Source organism: Lepidochelys olivacea, assembly GCF_965140295.1.
Source record: "Lepidochelys olivacea isolate rLepOli2 genome assembly, chromosome: 5".
Classification (NCBI taxonomy): Eukaryota; Metazoa; Chordata; order Testudines; family Cheloniidae; genus Lepidochelys; species Lepidochelys olivacea.
Window position 1 is genome coordinate 43,189,784 of NC_140415.1, and position 20,355 is coordinate 43,210,138.

At 43.0% G+C, this 20,355-nt stretch overlaps 1 protein-coding gene across 1 annotated transcript in view; it reads left to right on the top strand.

The window, feature by feature from the left end:
• Positions 1 to 7,887: 7,887 nt before the first annotated feature.
• The window catches only part of MAST4 (microtubule associated serine/threonine kinase family member 4), a gene marked incomplete at its 5' end in the record, with an annotated part of 455,430 nt that continues 442,962 nt past the window's right edge, over positions 7,888 to 20,355 (top strand). Inside the window, one exon of the mRNA XM_084627959.1 lies at positions 7,888 to 8,205. Coding sequence (XP_084484085.1) covers positions 7,888 to 8,205 — 318 coding nt within the window. The remainder of the gene's footprint in view (positions 8,206 to 20,355) is intronic.

A 20,355-nucleotide genomic window follows, 5' to 3' on the forward strand; every position in this document is an offset into this window, starting at 1 on the left:
CCCCAAAGGGGCCTTACCTCTGCTCTGCAGCCCCTTTGTGTCATCTTAGGGAGACACGACACAGGGCAAAAATGAACAGGCCCATGTTGGCAACAGTGGTTTGCATCTGTATCTTTGCAACTGTGTCTTAAGTCCTCCCCATTCAAACTAAAATCCTTTTAAAGGTTAATGTGCCAGGGTGTCACTTTGAATATCCAAGTATTCATTATCAAAATCATCACCGCACAAAGTGCCAATCTGTCTGGTTGCTTGACTTGAGGAAAAACGGGAGCAAGATTTTCTGACTTTGAGTCAGTGTGGTTCACTTGCCTGAGCACTCCACTAGCCTGTCTTGAACGTGACTGGAAGAGGAGGAAATGGGCTATGTCCTTTCCCCCTGTTTTATGATGTATAAGGGCCTGAAAAGGTCTGCATCCCCCAACAACAAAGAAAGGGGTGGATTCATCTTGGTCTTTGCCTTAAAAGTATTAGAAATCTCATGTTTCCCCAGAGGTTTCCTTGGAGAGCTGTGTCTATATAAGGATTTTCTGAAATTCTCCCACCATGTGCTCTCTCTCTCTGACGTAGCTCTTTCATGGGATGCTAGCATAGACCAGCTGCCAGCATTTTTCATCACGGTTTCATTTAGGCCTGGTCAGAGCATGTCTAGATGTCAATGTGGTAAAATATCTGGACTTGGTAAGAACATCTGCTGTAGGAGGCCCGCATTGGCTTTTTAATTCTTCCTGTATAGAGGTGTGGGCATCTTAAATGCAACAACATATTTCAATCCATTTATTATCATTTACATCTTTACAACTTTTGTTACAATAGTTTCCAGGACTCAGAGTGTTTATATTTAGGCTATTTGTATAATAGTCCCCACATGTGACATTTAAATTCTAGCAGTTATAACTTGGGGGCACCTGGCATTGGCCACTGTCGGAAGACAAGATACTGGGCTAGATGGACCTTTGGTCTGACTCAGTAGGGCCGTTCTTATGTTCTTCATTAAGATGACTGAAATTAACTAACATGTCAGAATGCCCATGTTTCAGTCTATATGCCAGCCGTCTCAAAGGCCCTATCTACTAAAAATGAGCTGTACTTCACATCCAGTCAAAAATAGCTTCCTTCCTTGACCCCCCTGTATAAAGGTTGGCAACATTTGTTGAAAACATACCATTTTAGGGTATCTCTTGCGTAAGGTTTAATTGGTTGTGGTGACTCCCTGAGGCAGGAAACTCATTACCTCATCTGGTTATAAAAAAGAAGTGGATTTTTGAGGGAGAAAGGATCTAGGATGTGGGCTGAGTAATCCAGATGGAGGAAATTTAGGGGCAGCTAATTGTGGGGAGAAGATTTGAGCTGGTCTTTGTTACCTTATTCTTGTTTGTTTGTTTCTTAATAAAACCAGATTCCACAAACACAATTTGGTTATTGCTAGACAAGGAAAGCAATTGTCCCATTCTTCTGCATTGGTTGTCGAATGTAGCTTTTCTGTCCACACCATTGACCAAACTCTCTTCAATCGTGGTTGAGAGAAGGCCAGGGGGAACTGAACGTTGACCATTGCTTAATTTCTGGCCTTTCTGGCCTTTTTGACACGAACTTTGTTCTGCTCTGGTCCATTCAAAACACTGCTGCTAATTTCTGGTGGAAACACATCCGACAAAAGGCATCAGTGAAAGATTTATAAGTGAAAGCAATATTTGAAACCAGAAGGGCTAGATACTATACTTTTTTAAATGAAAGTTAGATTGCAAAGCATGCAGTAATATCTGTGAAAGATATTCAGAATTTGCACATTTCCATTGCCCTACTTATTGCTAGCACTTTCCATTTATCTTCAAGTAGACAGATTTCTTCCAGAGGTAAAGCAGAAATTGAAGTGGCTTGCATGAATCCTCTCTTACAGAAGAAGCTCAGTAATGAAACATTTATACACCACCAGTGCAACAGTTACAGAATAAAAAATTGAAGGGTCTATTCAGATTACAATTTGATTTCAGGATTGGCATTAATTGGCAATATTGCTGGCAGTCTCAAAAGGGAGGGCAAGAACTGAAAAGGCACAGAGACTTATTCATCCATAAAAATGATTCTTCCAGGTCAGGATTGATGCACGTTGACAATACAGCAAGGGACAGTAATTGTTTTATGCACAGAGGGTTTCATTTGCCAGAGCGGTCAGACCAGCACCTTTCTTCGGTACCAAACCCACTTTCAAAACAAAATTTAAAAGTTGCTTTTTGCAAAGGTGGACCTTTGCATACATGTGCTCTATTAAAGTGTAAGAAACCAATTCTAAGCTACGGAAGAAAGATTTGACAAAACATCACCTAACTATAAAAGGGCAGCACTTTGAAAATATACAGTGCTATAAATGTGCTGCAATAAGTGTTATAGACAACAGACCTTTGGAGTTTGGCCCATAAAAAGCTAGAGCTTAGGTCAGCAGCCTGCCACACCAAAACTCTCTGATACACCCCTCTCATTTCCCTTCTTGACTTTTGTAACCTTTTCCTTTCTGGCCTTTTTGACACCAACCTAGTTCTGCTCTGGTCCATTCAAAACACTGCTGCTAAGTTCATTTTCTTTGCCTATCATTTTTACCATGTCACCCCTTTCTTTGAGTCTCTTCACTGAGCCTCCACTCTCTTCGACACAATGAATAAAACCTGATCCTTACTGTTAAGGCCCATCACAGCTTACCCCCTCCCTGCTTATCTGCTTGTGTATCTTCTTATGTTGTTCCTTCCACCCCTTCTACTCCACCTATGATGCCAGCCTCCACTCGCCGTTTTTCCACTTCTCCCAAAAGCAGCCATGCTTTCTTCAGTTGTGTCCCTCATGTCTGGCACATACACCCCAAACTTGTCTGTAAATCCAGTACCCAGCCTTCCTTCAAATCCCTCCTCTAGCCCCACTTCTATTGTGAGCATTTGCCAACCAATACCAGCTAGGTAGATTGTCAATAGAAACTTGGTATATACCTTATTTGTTTATTTATTTGTATCCTAATTATATATTTTTTAGATTTAGCAGATGTGAAACCACCTAACTATTCACATGTTCTTATTAGTGTTTTCTTTGTTCTCCTGCTGGTTCACTGCACCCACTTCTTGAATCTTGTCTTTCATAAATTGCAAGCTTTTTGTGGCAAGAATCATCTTTTACTTCGTCTCTGAGCAGTGTCTAGCCTAGTGGGGCTCTGATTCTCATTAGGAATACTTTGCACTACAATAATACAAATCAATGCTAGTAATATAATAATCAACCTACGTCTTTCTGCTGAATAGGGTGAGCACTGCTGTAAAATACATTACTCTAAGATGCTTTGCCATTATATGGGAGGGTCAAACCAGAAGCTAAATTCTAACACTTTCTTGATTATTTCTATTGTTTTGGCCTTTGCATTCATTCCAAAGGGTATATTTTGACTTCCACCCAGCTACCTATGGGGTCTCTATTGTAGAAAATAGAAATAATAAACATAGAGTATCACTGTAGTGATCTAGATGCTTTTGAGAGAAAATAGGTGAGTTCTTCCTTCACTCTGGTTCTGTCCCCCCAACCTGGATACTTTGTGCCATTCCAGTACCTGGAAAACTAGCTGAATGGTGTGAACTAGCTGGGAATCTTCCTGGTGTCAGAGAATGCCTTGGTGGTGAACAGTCTGCACTGCAGTCCAGCTCTATGTCACCATCCTTTCTCACCCCACGATGGGAAATGTGGCTGGGAAATAGTGGACATAGCTGAAGCACCTTGCCAAGGTTCCCTCCCCACTCTGAACTCTAGGGTACAGATGTGGGGACCTGCATGAAGGATCCCCTCAGCTTATTCTTACCAGTTTAGGTTAAAAAATTCCCCAAGGTATAAACTTTGCCTTGTCCTTGAACAGTATTCTGCCACCACCAAGCGTTTTAAACAAAGACCAGGGAAAGAGACTACTTGGAGACGTCTTCCCCCAAAATATGCCTCCCCCGCAAGCCCTACACCCCCTTTCTAGGGAAGGCTTGATAAGAATCCGCACTGATTGGTACAGGTGAACACAGACCCAAACCGTTGGATCTTAAGAACAATGAAAAATCAATCAGGTTCTTAAAAGAAGAATTTTAATTAAAGAAAAGGTAAAAGAATCACCTCTGTAAAATCAGGATGGTAAATACCTTACAGGGTAATCAGATTCAAAACATAGAGAATCCCTCTAGACAAAACCTTGAGTTACAAAAAGACACAAAACAGGAATACACATTCCCTCCAGCACAGCTTATTTTACAAGCCATTAAACAAAAGAAAAGCTAAAGCATTTTCTAGCTAGATTACTTACTAACTTTACAGGAGTTGTAAGCTTGCATTCCTGATCTGTTCCTGGCAAAAGCATCACACAGACAGACCAAACCCTTTGTTCCCCCCCTCCAGATTTGAAAGAATCTTGTCCCTTCATTGGCCATTTTGGGTCAGGTGCCAGCAGGGTTACGTTAGCTTCTTAACCCTTTACAGGTGAAAGGATTTTGCCTCTGGCCAGGAGGGATTTTATAGCACTGTATACAGCATTGTATCCTTTATATTTATGACACACCTCTATGCTTCAGCTATTACTGGCTGCCACGATTGCCCCTGGACGCTGTGGGCAGCTAGGCATATGTTACAACTGTCTTGGGGCTGCTCTAATTTATGCCAAGAACTGTATCAGTTCTTGTCAGTCCTACAAGCCAAGGGCTATAAAGGAGTCAGCATACAGTCACCTTCATGGAGTTTAAATCACAACTGGAGTGTGGGTCTTTATACAAACCAAAAGACATGATGTTTACCGGCTTCTCTCTTTAGAAATGACTTGCTAAGCGGAAGGCAAAACACAGTTTTCATGGGTAGAGTCATAAGAGTGCAACAGAATGCTAGCAATTTAATGTAATCCATTCCCAGCTCTACATTCTAGAACAGTGGGTTTCAAACCGTGGGTTGCGACCCAGAATTGGGTCGTGGAATGGAAGTAACTGGGTTGCAGCGGTTCTGGTCAGCACTGCCGCCCGGGCTGTTAAAAGTCCTGTTAGTGGTGATGCCCAGCTAAGCCAGGCTAGTACCTACCTGTTCAGACACTGCGCTGTGTCCCGGAAGCAGCCAGCAGCAGGTCCAGCTCCTAGGTGGGGGGGGAGGGTGAGCACTGGCCTCGCACTCCCATTAACCAGGAACTAGCCAATGGGAACTGTGGAGGGGGACAGTGCCTGCGGGCGAGAGCCGCACGGAGCTGCTTGCACGCCTCCACCCAGAAGCAGGACCTGCTGCTGGCCGCTTCCGGGGTGCAGTGTAGTCTGCGGTGTGAGGACAGTAGGGAAGCCTGCCTCTGAACCCCGGCTGTGCCGCTGACCGGAAGCTGCCGCAGGTAAGCCCATGCCCCAGTCCCCTACCCCAGCTCTGAGCCCCATCCCAACCCGGAGTCCCCTCCTGCACACCAAACCCCTCATCCCTAGCCCCACCTCAGAGCCTGCACCCACAGCCCAGACCCCTCCTGTACCCCAACCCCCTGCACCCAGAGCCCCTCATTCCCAGCCCCACCCCGCAGCCCTCACCCCCACACCCTAAACTTCTGCCTCAGCCCTGAGCCCCTCCCAAACCCCAAACCTCTCATCCCCAGCTCTGTTGGGTCATGGGCATCAACAATTTTCTTCAACTGGGTAGCCAGAAAAAAAAGTTTGAAAACCACTGTTCTAAATGTCAACACCTGAAAATATACCAAACAGCATCCTGGGGTGACACTGCAGTTCTAGACTGTGTTTAACTGTGATTCTAATCTGAGATGTATCTCTGTTAAAAATACATTGTTGAGGTATAATGCTTATTGTCTCTTCATCATCTTAGATGCATTTTCTTAGGGCCTGTTCTGCAAACTCCATTTGTTAAGCATCCAGAGTTTTAGCTCTATTCAAATCTCAGTAACTCAGGGTAGGTTTAAGTTTTGGGGAGACTTGAAGCAGGAGAGGAAAAGGAGCTTGGGATCAAGACTTTTAGAGTATTGATTTTTTTTCTCTGTTGATTAGTTAATCTGACAATGCATGAAGTCCAGGATAACACTGAAAAAATGGCTCCACTCATCATCACCACCTGTACTATTTGAGGGAAAGGATGGGTCTTATGGTAAAGTACAGGATTGGGAATCAGGAATTCCTAATTTCATAATCTACTTACTGTGTGAGTTTGGGCTCTGCTCAAGTTTCCTATTGTAATAAATTTCTGCTCAATATATAATATTTGTTGAAAGACTCCAACGATAGATGGTACAGGAATGCTAAATATGGCTCCAGTGCTTAATTCGTAACTGATGTAGCAAACCCAGAGGTGCCAGGCTATGAACTGCCAAGCCGAGAGGTGCCAGGGCAAAAATTGAGCACTGTATGGCTCTGATCTTGCAATTGGACCTATGTGGTGAGTTTCTGAGACTATGCAGATCCCTGTTGAAATAAATGCAACTCTGAATGGGCAGAGGAGTCCACCTGTGATGATCTGATCATAGAATTGGATCCATATTGTTATTATAGATGGTTTAGTATAGAAATGTATACTTTATAAACAGAGAAAAAATATATTTTAAAAATTGACAAAAGGCCTGGTACTTAGGCACCAAAAGATGCAGATAGGAATCTAGTGGGATTTTCAAAAGGGCCTAGATGCCTAACTCCTGGCAGTTAAAAGGAGTACTAGTGGCACCTTAGAGACTAACCAATTTATTTGAGCATAAGCTTTGGTGAGCTACAGCTCACTTCTGTAGCTCATGAAAGCTTATGCTCAAATAAATTGGTTAGTCTCTAAGGTGCCACTAGTACTCCTTTTCTTTTTGCGAATATAGACTAACACAGCTGCTACTCTGAAATCTGAAATTAAAGGATTTTTTTTCTCTATTATTTTGTCTGTTTGCTTTGTATGTAGTGAATTCCAGGGTTCTAGTTGAAAGTGCATGCCCTTGCAAGATGCTGCAAGGAAGTGTGAGGCCCCATTTCTGCAGGACACTGAAACCCAAGAGGCAGTATGTAGTACTGTGCACGGAGATGGTTAAAAAAAAAAAAATGGTGCAGGGATTGATTGGGACCCAGACCTCTTACCTCAACACAAATAATAAAATAACAATACTAGGACACCTGTAGGAATGGGCCTGAGAATGTTTGAGTCTCGCCAAAAAGTCCCTTCAACCGAGAGGGATTTTGAAAGGATTAAAAAAACCCCTAGAACACTAACTTTCTATCAGAAAGTTTAATATATTGTACTTGGACCGTTTATAAATAGGCGTCCCTTTGATAAGATCCCAGCCCGTGTTCACAAATGAGCCCCAGTGGCGGCACGATGGTTTGAAAGAACTTGCTGTCTTCAGATACGTTGCATCCTGCGCGGAGGTGCAAGGAGACAGACCTTCTGCCTCTCCCGCCCCTCTTTCCTCCTTTTTAACTGGTTGTTCCCCCTCCTCCCACCCGTCTCGCTCCCTCCTTTTCCCTCTCCTCCCTCCCCCCATCACCTGCCGCTCACGTTGGGCTCTTGGCCCAGGAATCATCCTCGCAGGACCCGCCCACCCACCGCCGTCCTTACCATTGGCTCCGCGGGCTGCCCGTCTCCCCCGTCCCCTGTCCCGGAGGCAGGTTCGCGGGAGCTGCGGCAGGCTCGGCGCGTCTCCAGCTGCCTGGGAGCGGAGCCGCCGCGGGCACCGACAGCTCGGAGCTGCGTCCTACGCGCCAGCAGCTGGGGGCAGGGACTCCGCGGGTCTCTCAGCCAAAGCGCCATGTAGCCGCTGCTGCCCCGGACAGCGCGCGGTGCCCCGGGGGCGGCTGCTTCCCGGCGGAGCATGTAGGCGCCGGCGGCGGGGGGTTGAGCTGGTTCCCCGCCGCGGCGGCTCCTGGTTGCCCGCGGCACTTGGCGGCGATGGGGGAGAAAGTTTCGGCCGCTCCCGAGCGGCTGCGGGGCGGCGGCCGGATCGTCTCGTCCTGCTCCAGCTCCTCGGGCTCCTCCTCGGGCTCCTCAACTCTCTCGGAAGAGGCGGACGCCGGCTTGGCCCGGGACCGCCCCGGCGGCTGCTCCGACGCGGGGCGACAAGCGGCGGCGGCGGCTCCCCGCGGGGCGGAGCGGGGGGAAGCCGGGCGGTGGCCGCAGAGCGAGGAGGCGGCGAGCCCAGGTGGGGGGCAGCAGCAGCAGCAGCTTCGGCCGGAGAGCGACGCCTCGCTGGAGGAACAGGAGGAGGAGGTGCGGTTCGTCCGGGGAAGGGGCCCGGCCAGGTGCAGGGGTTGGTGGCCGTGGCTGGCTCCTGAGCCGGGCGTGGTGCCGGCAGCGGGCAGGGGTGTCGCCCTGAGGTTAAAAGCGCCCTCTCCTCCTGCGGGGATTTCCCGGCAGGATCCCGGGTGCTGCGCGGCATCCCTGGGTGGGTTGGCCGCAGAGATGCGGGAACAGTTTGTATAGCGGGGGTGCTGAGCGCCTTTGAACCAAACTGTAAAAACCCTGCATATGATGGAAACCACTTGGGGTGTGTGTGTTTGTGTTTGAAGCATGTTTTGATGGATGCCGGGCGTTGAACTTGCTTCTCTGCTCCTGTCTTCCTCTGAAAGGAGAGCTTGGGCTGAGACAGGACAGGGCTTCACTAGCAAACCTTTCCCTAGCACGTTCTTCACAGGATTCCTTCCCCAGTTCACTTGTTCCACATGGGATTCTTGTTTGTTCCTTTTTGCTAAATGTTTGTTTTTTGAAAAGGGAAAAACTTCCTCATCCCCCTCACCCCGGAACAATCCAATACGATCTCTTCCTCTTATAACGCTGCTGTTAAATGAACTCCTCAATGTCAAATGGAAATTATGGGTTAGCCCTTAAATGACACTAATCTGCCTGGAACAGCTAATGCCATATCCTTGTGGATTATGTTGTGGCTTTGTGAAGACAGATCTGTTGCATGATATGTATACACATGGAGTTTTTAAAAATTGATTTGTAGCCTACTTTCTAATTATTTTAAAGGCATTTGGACTGTTTTCAGGGTAGGGATTATATCTGTATACATTGTATAGTTTTTAAACGTATTGGCATGCTCTGGTTCCATAAAACTTCATAATACCTAGTTTGGAATCATATGGTTTTATATGCTGTCACTGGGCAGTCTGTGTTCTCTCTCAGCCTGGTGGCTCACAAACTTCTTTTGTTAAGAATTTGTCCACAACATCCTGGCGCAGGTTCCCTTCTCTCTGACTTCATCCTACATCTTCCTGTGGCTATGGCTGGGATTGACCAGGGAGGCTAAGGGTTTGTCTTCGCTGCAATGTTAGCTTGAGTTAGCTATGCTCAGGTTCACTCCTGTTGAGGTAGCCTAACTCATAAGAGCGTAAGAATGGTTTGATCAACAGTCTATCAGACCCATATCCTGTCTTCCAACAGTGGCTTGTTGCAGATGCCTGAGAGGGAATGAACAGAACGATTGTAAAGTGATCCATCCCCTGTTGTCCAGTTCCAGCTTCTGGCAGATGAAGGTTTAGGGTATGTGTGCATGACAATTAGACGCCCACAGCTGGCCTGTGCCAGCTGACTTGGGCTGAGAGGCTGTTGAATTGCAGTGTAGATGTTTGGGCTTGGGCTGGAGCCCAGGCTCTAGGACCCTGCGAGGTGGGAGAGTCCCAGAGCTTGGGCTGCAACCTGAGTCCTGAACCTCTGTGCTGCAATGAAAAAGCCCCTTAGCTCGAGCCCTGTGATCCCGAGCCAGCTGAACAGGCCAACCGCAGGTGTCTAACTGCAGTGTAGACATATCCCAGAGCATAGCGTCAAGTCTCTGGACCCTGACCATCTTGACCAATAGCCACTGATGGACCTATTCTCCATGAACATACCTAGTTCTTTTTTGAACCCTGTTATAACCCTTTTATACTTTTGGCCTTCACAGAATCCTCTGACTGAAGTTAGAGCAGTCACACTGAAATAACATTTGAGCTGCAGAGTAGCTGAGTCTCCACTGCATTACTAGCTGAGGTATGAGCAGTACTTGAACTTCAACCCATAACCCCTAATGAGCTAAGGAGCTCAGGTTTCATGCACTACTTAACTCAAGTTAGAGATTTTTGTGTGGTTGAGAATAGGTTAAGGGCAACACTGCAGTTAAAATCTTCATCTAATCCTATTTGGCACTGTTAACACAACGTTAGCAAGCCCTAAGAGAATTAGGCACAAAACTTCCATTGAAATTCAGTGGAAGATGAGTGACTGTCCTTCTGAAAACTCCAGTCTTACCTAAATAATACTAGGGTAGATCAAAATAAACAAAGTGGAGCAATAGCCACAGAGAACATGTTTGAACACCCACTCCCTCTGTATTAAAGCCAGTTCATCCGCAGGCTGTTTTTCTTTTTTGTATGTGTAAGATTTTATCTCCTCTGGCTGCTAGCAGCCATGTAGCACTGTTCATGCCAGGTCACTTTGCTGTTTGGTTCTGCTCTCCTTTTGCATTTGCTAACCCGTGTAGTCAGCAGAATCGCTGGTTTGAAAGGCCCAGTGGGAACAAGCCATTAGGGCTGCCAAAGAAGCCAAGAAGGCTAAGCAGGCAACCAAGAAGTCTACACCCTCTACAACAAAGGCTCCCACAAAGGCTGCACTTAATGGTTGAATTTCAAAGTGAAGAAACACTTAAAGCGGCATGTTAAGACTTCATTTTCTACATAGGGACCCACAAGTGGAGAATACAGGGGAGTTCTGAAACCAACTTGCGTGCTCACTTGAAGCTTTTCAAAAAGCTGGATGTTCATGACAGCTTGCATAGTTGGGGATGTCATGCTGGTTGGTCTTGTCCCATTAGTTTTATTTTTGTTACTTTTAAATACAGTCAAAGTTTGAAAAGCTAACTGGACTTCCTTACGGTTAGGAGGAGAAGGGTGCCAGTGAGGTGCAGAAGTAGTGCCTTTTTTTCTTTTTTTTTCTTTTTTTTTCTTTTCTGAAAGTCAGTCAGATGTTTATTTAATGCAACCAACTACTGTTTGACAAGTTAGCGCTTTCCACCAGCACAAGGAGCAGAAACTTTCACTGGCTTCATAATCTTTTGTTTCGGTGCAGCCTTTGTGGGAGCCTTTGTTGTAGAGGGTGTAGACTTCTTGGTTGCCTGCTTAGCCTTCTTGGCTTCTTTGGCAGCCCTAATGGCTTGTTCCCGCTGGGCCTTTTGCACTTCAGGCTTCTGATTTCTCTTGGCCATTATTTCAGCCAAAGATGCACCAGTGATAGCCCTCTGGAACTTGACTGCACAGTGTGTGCGCTTTTGTATTGGTAGGAAGGTTAGATTTCTTCTCTCCTCCTCAATCTCAACTTCAGGGAAAGTTGAGCAGCAGCAGAAGTAGGATAGCTGTCAGCAGTCCCAAGAAGACAGTGCTGCCTCAGTTCACACTTTTGTAAAGTTATCTTTATAACCATAACTTGAACTTTAATATTTTTTAAAAGAACTTTTAAATTCTGTTGTATCTAGTGATTTAGATTCCCTGCTGCTTGTGAGTAGAACTGAGTCAGTAACTGATTTTTGGTAGCTTGGCAGTTATGTGCCCAAAAAAAAAAAATTGTGTTCAGTTGACCCCAAACTACAAATCCAAAAAATTGCAGCAAATCAAAAAAGTTGACTAAAAATACATTTCAGATTTAAATGAAACATTCATTTAGTTTTGGGGCATTTTAAAAAAAATAAAATAAAAAGCAAAGGAAATGAAAGGCTAAAATGGCTGCAGGAGGAGATGGTGCCGCTCTCCTTATAACTTTTAGCCCAGTGGTTAGGAGGCTCTCTTGGGATGTAGGCAACCTGGGTTGAATTCCCCATCTGCCCAATGTGGAGCAAGGGTTTGGACTTGAGTTTCCAGTATTTCAGGTGAATGCCCTAACTAGTGGGCTACAGAATGTTCTCTCAAACCCTCTTGAAACTGTTCCAGACATATGAATAATTAAGTAGCAATTGGAGCAGGGACTTGAACTTGAGTTTCTCCCTTCTCAGGTGAGTGTCCAAACTACCAAGCTGCCCGGTAACTTGGGTTGGGTGTGTGTCAGGCTGTCCTACTGAATCTGTTCCACATTGTTTAAAACTCTTGAGTAGTCATTGGGCCAGAGAGAGGGAGAATGATTCCATAGGGGTTGAAGGGAAAGGAATGAATGGCAGAGAGGCAGTGCTTGCCCCATTTTCTTTTTCACCATGCCTCTCCATCTCCTTGTGCACCAGCTCTTCTCTCTGCCAGAAAGTGGCTTGGAGCAGGGGATCATAGTTGTTTATAGTTTTTTTGTTTTGTTAAATGTATTGATACAAATGGTACCAAACATCAGCGATGAGTACATCATTTTGTTTCTGAATACTTGTCTATCTTTCAAAAAGAAAGAAGCCATGTAGTTTATAGGTGAATCAATTCTCCGACTTTGACTGAACTGCTTGAGGTTGAGCTTACATATAATGTGAGATCATCATTGAATTTGAAACTAATTATTATTGATTCTGCTACGAGGTCCTGAATCACCTGGATAACTGGGAACACTCCTGCTTGTCAGAGTGCTGTAGCAGCCTTCCAGCAGGAGTGCACTACTTCACAGTAAGAATAGCTGTTTGTTATAATACTTTCTTTGGCTAAAATGGTTAAAAAAGCTTCAGAAAAAGCCACCTTCTCCCAAATATACAAACCCTGTCCTTGTGACCATGATAAATTGAGAAAATTGGTAAATTACCTTTGTAAAGTAAAAAAATGTATTCTTTGTAACTGAGACTTGGTATTCAGATATCTGTCTGATTTGAGTTCTATTTTCAAGGTTATTAAAACCCCAAAATGACTGGGTTTCTACTGAAAACTTAAACTGACTTCTTAGAGTTGCTTCTGCTCAATTAAATATATTCTTAGGAACCCCTCCCCCCCAGTTGGCATGATTTCCTGTATCTTAAGTCCCTTGTTCTGTATAATTAGGGACACAGAGCTGTTTCTTAGTACAGTAGTTTTTCTTCTATCTGGTGCTGCTTACTGATCACCTGAAGACCCACTCCTCTGTTCATTAACCCACATGCTCTATACTATAGCATTTGACTTAGGCCATGTTTACACTAAAAAGTTAGGTGGACCTAGCTATGTTGCTGAGGGGTGTGAAAAATCCACACCCCGGAGCAGTGTAATGAAGCAGACCTAACCCCTGGTGTTGACAGTGCTAAGTTGATGGAAGAATTCTTCCGATGACCTAGCTACCACCTCTCAGGGCGGTGGATTAACTACCACTATGGGAGAATCCCTCCCGTCGCACTAATGAATGCCTACACTGAAGCGTTGCAGCTGTGTTGCTGTAGTGGTTTATGTGTAGACATAGCCTTAGTTTTCCCAGGAGGGGAAGAGAAGCTGTGGGGAGGAGACATGGATCTTAGTTCGATACTTTTTTTGCACAGGTGCAGAGGGCAGGGCAACTCAGCTAGAAAGACCCAGAAACTTCCAGAACAGGGCATGGTAGTTAGTAGATATGTTCATTAGTTGTTCTGAGGCTGTTCTCATTGTGAGCAACCAACCTGCCAGGTCATACCTTAGTTATCCTCTGAGACCTGAGTCGGTCAGAGATCCAGGGGATTGGGGAAATGTTATAAATAGAGGAGTTTGACACAGGACCAAGCATTGTGTTTGCTTTGAGGGCTTGGTCCCAGTCCCTGTACCACTTTAGAAACAGGTGAGTTCTGTTTCAGCTTTATTTACGAGGAAAACCTTCCATTAGAGTGATATTTGGTCCACCACATTGTGTGTTATGGAACTGCCTGTGGAATTTGTTTTGTTATTAGCGCTCTGCTGTAAACTGGGATTCTGCTTTAGAGAGAATGGGGTCATACTTTGTGAATTCTTGCCTGACTTAGCCAGGCTTATGAGGAGATGTGGTACCCTGCAGAGTGAGAATCTTATAAATATCCGGGATCCCAGCCTTTGTACTGCTGTGGATACAGGATGAAGACTTCTGTTTCACCAGCAACTGAGCAGAACAGTCAGCTATTAATTCCAGAGCTGAGTGGCTGCTAGTTGTGACGCTCCCCAGACTATTTGCGTACAGGGTTCTGAAGTGTTTGAAAGGACCAAGAGACTGTCATTTCTCTGCTCCAAAGAGCCTAGGTGACATACACTATATAATATAGTTAGCTCTAAAGTCTCAGAAATCATCTCTGAGAGAGGATCAGAGAGAAATGTGTTTTGATGTGTGTGCTAATGTATAAAAATGATGTGCTGAAACTTTATATTTGAAAATATATGTACATAAAAGAGAAACAAAAGGGGGGAAGTCTATAAACTACACCAATCGATTCTTCTATCTACTAGATTTTGTTTAAAAGTTATTCTTAGTCTTCCAAATGCTATTTACAGCATTTTATACTATTTACAATGGGTTTTGTATGCATTAAATCTTTGTTATACTAAGAACCCTATGGTTCTCTCTCTTCTGAAATTGATTGGGCGCTATGAGTGTCCATTTATCTGCGTTTTACATTCAATAACCCTGAGGTTGAGCTTTGTGTATCCTATTTAGAAAGGACTGCAAGACAGAGCTCTGGCCTGTGCTTTACCAAAGGGTTAAGCTGAGGTGCAGGAAGAAGGGGTGTGTGTGTGAAATAGATTTATACAGAATATTGTCTGAGCATTCTCTGTGTCTGTTCCAATATAAAAATCAGTTGCTTTGAAAATTGTGACTACATGTGAGAAATCTAAACAAGAGTAGATGAATTTCTGGAAAACCAAGATTCTGTCATGAAGCTGTCGATATTGTGGAGCAACCCCCCCGCCCCCCCTGAAAATAGAGTTGATGGTAAACTCTTTTTTGTAATTTGTCATCTGGAATGCATAACACTCTAATAGGTACATACCTATGTCACTGCAGATTGCCATCTCTTAATACAGCACTGTTGGCTGTAGCTTATGCTACTTGTGAACATCCTAGTGTCCTTAAATATTAATAATGTACATGTTTTGCTGTGCTGGAGTGTGACTTAAGTCTTTTAAAAAAATATGAACTACCCTGAAGTGTTTTCAGTGGAGATGTTATGTGATCTCCATTGAAGATGTAACTGGATGTTACATGATCCAGTGGCTGACATCAGGGCATACCGTTCTTACCTAACCAAATGGAGTGATAGTATTTTGCCTTTCCTTTATTTCTTCCTCCACTTCCCTAAAAATTAAAACTCCATCTGTTATGGGTTCGGTGTCTGGGAGACACCAATTATACAGGTCCTTGCATTGTTTTAGTCTTTGGCACTGATAGAGCATGCACCATTCTGAATACGTCTTCTGCTCAAAGATGAAGTGCATAATTATTGGAAAATGAGTTAAGAGTCAGAGATAGAGATGCCACAATGAAATACGTGCTCACTGCTGGGTAGATAGTTTTGTGTCAGAAAATGCCGATTCATCAACCTGAACACTTCTTCTGGATAAGGAGCATTTTCAATGAAACTTTCATTGGGAAGGTGTCTACGGTCCAGGATATAATTTCACTGGGAAGGTGTCATTCCTGTGTATATACAGTGTATAAACTTTCATTGGGAAGGTGTCCAGGATATAATTGCTACTCAAAACCAGGGAGATCCACCCTATAATAGTCAGTAGCCTGATGGTGATGGCACTCATCCAAGATGCAGATGACACGGGCAAGCCAAGTTCAAGTGCTTGCTCAGCCTTGTTCAGAACACTTGTGAGTCTGGATCTTACCCTAACCGTGAGACTGTTGGCTACTCTAGCTTGGGTCTCTTATGTTTGGAGCTGTTTCAGTCTGTATAAATATTCACTGGGCTAGAAAGAGATTAACTCTGTAGCTTGGTTGTTAGGGCACTCATATGGGATGTGAGAGACATAGATTCAAGTCCCAGATCCGAATCTGGGAGATCAGGGATGTGAACCTGGTTCTCCTATGTCTCCTTTATCTCGGGTGAGTGCCATAACTGTTGGACAGTTGGCTCTGTCAGGTGATGTGTCTTTCTCTGTTTTTACATGAACAGCTTTGAAATATCTGTTTGTTTGGTCCCAAAGTGAAATGGGAAACTTTTCAAAATTATGAAAATTCTCACAGAATGGGAAAACCGTTTCCCAGCCAGCTCTACTACTAAGTTCTTGAATATTTTCAGTGGGGTTATTTAAAAATGAAAAGGTTTTGCTTTGTTACTACCTTCTCTTAAGTATATAGGACTGTCTCAACATTCATGTAAACCACTCTTTTTTCCATTTTGCCTTTAACATTAGAAGTATTTAGTACTTCCCTTTCTTTGCTGGAGGAGATCCTTGGAGGACTCTTGGTGATGCCACACAAAGATGTAAACTGAGCTTCTGTCTCCTCAGTGGTGTGAGTGCTGAAGAGACTGATTCTTACACTTAAGGCTTTGTCTCCTCCTCCTCCTCCAGTAATATTGTTTTAATATATGTAGGTACATATCTTAATACAGAAATACAATATGTTGCTCTTATGGTTATCTATTGACCATATTATTATATTAACATTTTATTTTATTTTAAATTATTTAAACACAACTTTAGCATGGGTGTGTGTGTATGTGCTTATGTAACCATTCATATTAATGTTTTCAGTGGGGAGAGGGGGAAAGTGAATGTTTTCTGGGGAGTGGAATGAGGAGTCGCAGGAGAATAGAATGAAAGGAAAGCTAAGGGGGCTAGAGTATTCAATTATTATAATAATTCAATTATCCTCTGTGTACATCCTTCCTGACTATCCTATAAGTGTAGGATTACTGCATCTATATATCAAAGTATCTCAATGGTTTCAGTATTTCTATTGGATTGGTTTCCTGTGCAAGGTATACTATTTAACCTTTTTAAAAAAATTTGCCTGGAACTGTTTTCACAACAATTATTAGACCTTGCATTACAAGATATTCTATTAATAGTTTATTCCAGTGAGCTACAGTAGGAATAGTTGCCAAATTAAAGATTGCCCTTTTTTTTTTTTCCCCTATAAAGAGCAAGAATAGGAGTAGCTTCCTTGTTCCTGGTTTGAGTCTTTTTGGCAGGCCAACTGCTAATACACTTCTTGAGAACTTTAATCTCTCTAGTGTTATTTTTTTTATTTCTTTCAGGATTATTTTCCAAACCTTTCTACCACCCAGCAGTTCCATATCCTATGTATGAAAGAGATCCTGGTTGTCTTGCATTTCATAAGATATCTGGGGCAATATTATGTATTTTATTATATAGAGGTAGAGAAACATGCATTCTGTAAATAAAAAGTACTGGAATTGTACTACTTGGTTAGTATTTCAGTTAATATTTATCATCTATATTATCTCATTCCATTCTTTTGCTGTTACTTCGTATTGACAGTCTGCCCTCTGTAGCTCAATAGCTTTATGTGGCTTGTCCTCTAAAAACAGTCATGAGATTAATATGTTCTAGACATAATCTTGATTGCTGAAACTCAAACCTTTACTTAACAAAAGTTTACTAATACATATAGCTTTGTTGGTTCCTCTTTTATCTGAAAGTGTTCATTGAAAAAGTAAGCAATCTATATAAATTGATAATGTATATTTTTAAAAATATACATCAGCTATATCTGTTTTAGGGGTTGTCCATCCCTAAATAAATCTTTCCACTTTTCTTAGTGATATTTGCCTCAACACCTAAAGACTTATTTGTTCAGTCCAGTTTTAAAAGCAGTTTCACTTTTTATTTTTGATATTCTGAGATCTCTTCATTTTGTGTGGTCAAGTGCCTCAGGTACAGGATTAAGGGGTGACTTGATCACTATCTGTAAGTACCTATGTGGGGAACAAATATTAGCAGACAAATTTATAGCAGACAAGATCCAGTGGCTGGAAATAGAAGCTATTTCAGGCTAGAAATAAAGCATAAGTTTTTAACAGGTTAACTAATCATTGGAACAGCTTATCAAGAGTTGCGGTGGATTCTACATCACTGGCAATTTTTAAATCAGGATTGTATTTTGGTTAAAAGATATGCTCTATGTCAAACAAGAATTAATTCAGAGAAGTTCTGTGGTTTGTATTATGCAGGAAGTCGGCCTACATGATTACAGTTGTCTTTTCTGGTTTTAGAATCTATTCAAAGATCATGAGTCAGGCCTCAAAATGAATTTAAAAATAATATTGGATTCTTTTTGTTGTCTGGATTTTGAGCATTTAAGGGTCATGTTTTCCAACTCTTCCTCACTGCCATGAAGGCAACACCTTTTATTTTTTAATTTTTTTAATAAATTGAGATTTTCATGACTTCAGAACCTGGGGCTTTAGGAAATACAGTTTTCTGTGACTTGTGATAGAGTCAAAAGAGCTGATAGCTGAGTGCATGTGGGAGTGATGGGGAGACAATGAGAAGATGGGGAGGAGTGAACTGGCAAGGACTAACCCCCCCAATATTGCAGGACTGCAAGGAGGAAGAAATGGGTGAAAAAAATCTCCATCTAAAATGAAGCCATTTCCTTTTACGATCTTTAGTTTGAGCTACTGATCCCAACTATCGGAGTTTAAATATCTAGCTGAAAGAAATTCTCCCATAAAACCTGCACTCTGCACTTTGAAAGAATATAATGATGATATCCTACTCAAACAGAGACCCAAATAAAACTAAGGCTCTCGTCTACCCTACAAACCCTTGACCGGGTTACGCTTTGTGCTGAACGTGGGGTTAACTCATAAAATCCACAGCAGGGATGATGCATTCTCTGTTGTCCTACAGAAACATTACTGTGCATTGTGTTCGTTGGTTAGATTTAGGGAGAACTCCATGCATGGGTCTCAGTAGAAACACACTGTGACTTAAATGCTGCCCTCAAGAAATAAAAATTATTTAATATATAGTGATTGGCAAATTCTTCATGGAGCCTTTCCCTGATGCTTTGCTAGAACTGTGTAATTAGCTGCGTCTGTTCTGTGAGCGATCTTACTGTATCTAACAGCACTTCTACCTTGGGAGATAGTGTGCTGTGCGTGGGTGTACAGATCAGCCAATGTATTTTTTAAAAAAAAACCCAGAACACTTCAGATTGCTAGTTATCTTCATGTCTTTAGGCAACTTTTATTAGAATGTAACTATACTATAATTATGGTTGAGAAGATATTTCCAGAATAAGCCTGTATTTTTCATACACTTTACCTTACCAAAAATGTCTTGGTCAGACATCTTTCCTACCAGATATGAGGTTATGGGTCTATTACACGAGTGCGTGGGTGAGGTTCTGTGGCCTGCGATGTGCAGGAAGTCAGAGTAGATGGTTGTGATGGTCCCTTCTGGCCTTAAAGTCTGTCTATTAATTTTGGTGTATAGAAAATTTTGGAGAAAATGTATAATCATATTTTGTTCAGAGATTCTGGAATACCAAAGGAGGTTATCTTTTAGCAGATATGGGGAAATACTCATAGCTCAAAAATGGCTTATTAAAAAGTCACACTTGTATGTGGTAATGGTTTCCACCCAACTGGTCTGTCTTAGTCTCTTACAGTTTTCAGTTCTCTCTTAGCACAGACGACGTTCTGCTTATGACACATTGGAGAAAACTTAAACGTATATCTTCAGCTGATGTAAATTGTCATAGTTCCATCAACTTCAATGGAGCTGTGATGGAGATGGAGCTCTTCTGTAGTAACTTATGAATACTGTAGGTTGACCGAAGTATTGGGATGTTCACTGTATGAATATATTGGTTTCATTTAATAGTGGGCTGTATGGAAAACAAGTGAACAGGAAGAACAGCTCAAGGTAAGCCACCCCACAGCAAACGCTTTAGGGTTGTTTTGGGTCCTTGGCAGAGCCCTAACCCTGAGGAGTCTGTCATGTCTTGCAGAGTTCACTGAACTGGTTTATGATGAGCAGGGCCCAAAACCCAGGAAGTGACAAGACCCAAGGAACATTCTCTGGATAAAAAGAGATTCTTTATTTCCAGAGGGGAAGTAGTTGTTGAGGAGCTCTTTGGGGAAGCAGACTAAGGCAGGCACTTGCTGGAGCATCTAGGAAGCTAGGACACCTCTGGAGGATGGTGAACTTTAGGTAAGACACAGACACACGCGCACATACCGTTTGTTTTTAAAATCCTTTTACGCTAAATGTGTTGTTCTGACTGTTAAAAATTAAACAATACTTTGATTTAAGAAGGCCATCTGGTCACTGTATTCACCACTGATCACAGATTCCTGAAGGAAAGGACCACAAGTACCAAACTCAGTTGGAACTGCTAGGTAAGCATAGTTTGATACACAGGTTACTGTAGCCCAGAGTCTGGTCTCAGAGTGGGAGAACTGACTCCACTCCAGAAGAGGTAAGCACATAAGGCCTGACACCTGAAGTGGATTTCCTCTGGGATAAAGTTGCAGCTAGCTTTGCAATCAGGACAGGTGCTAGGACAACTTGCACCATTTTAGTATCTGCCCCATAATGT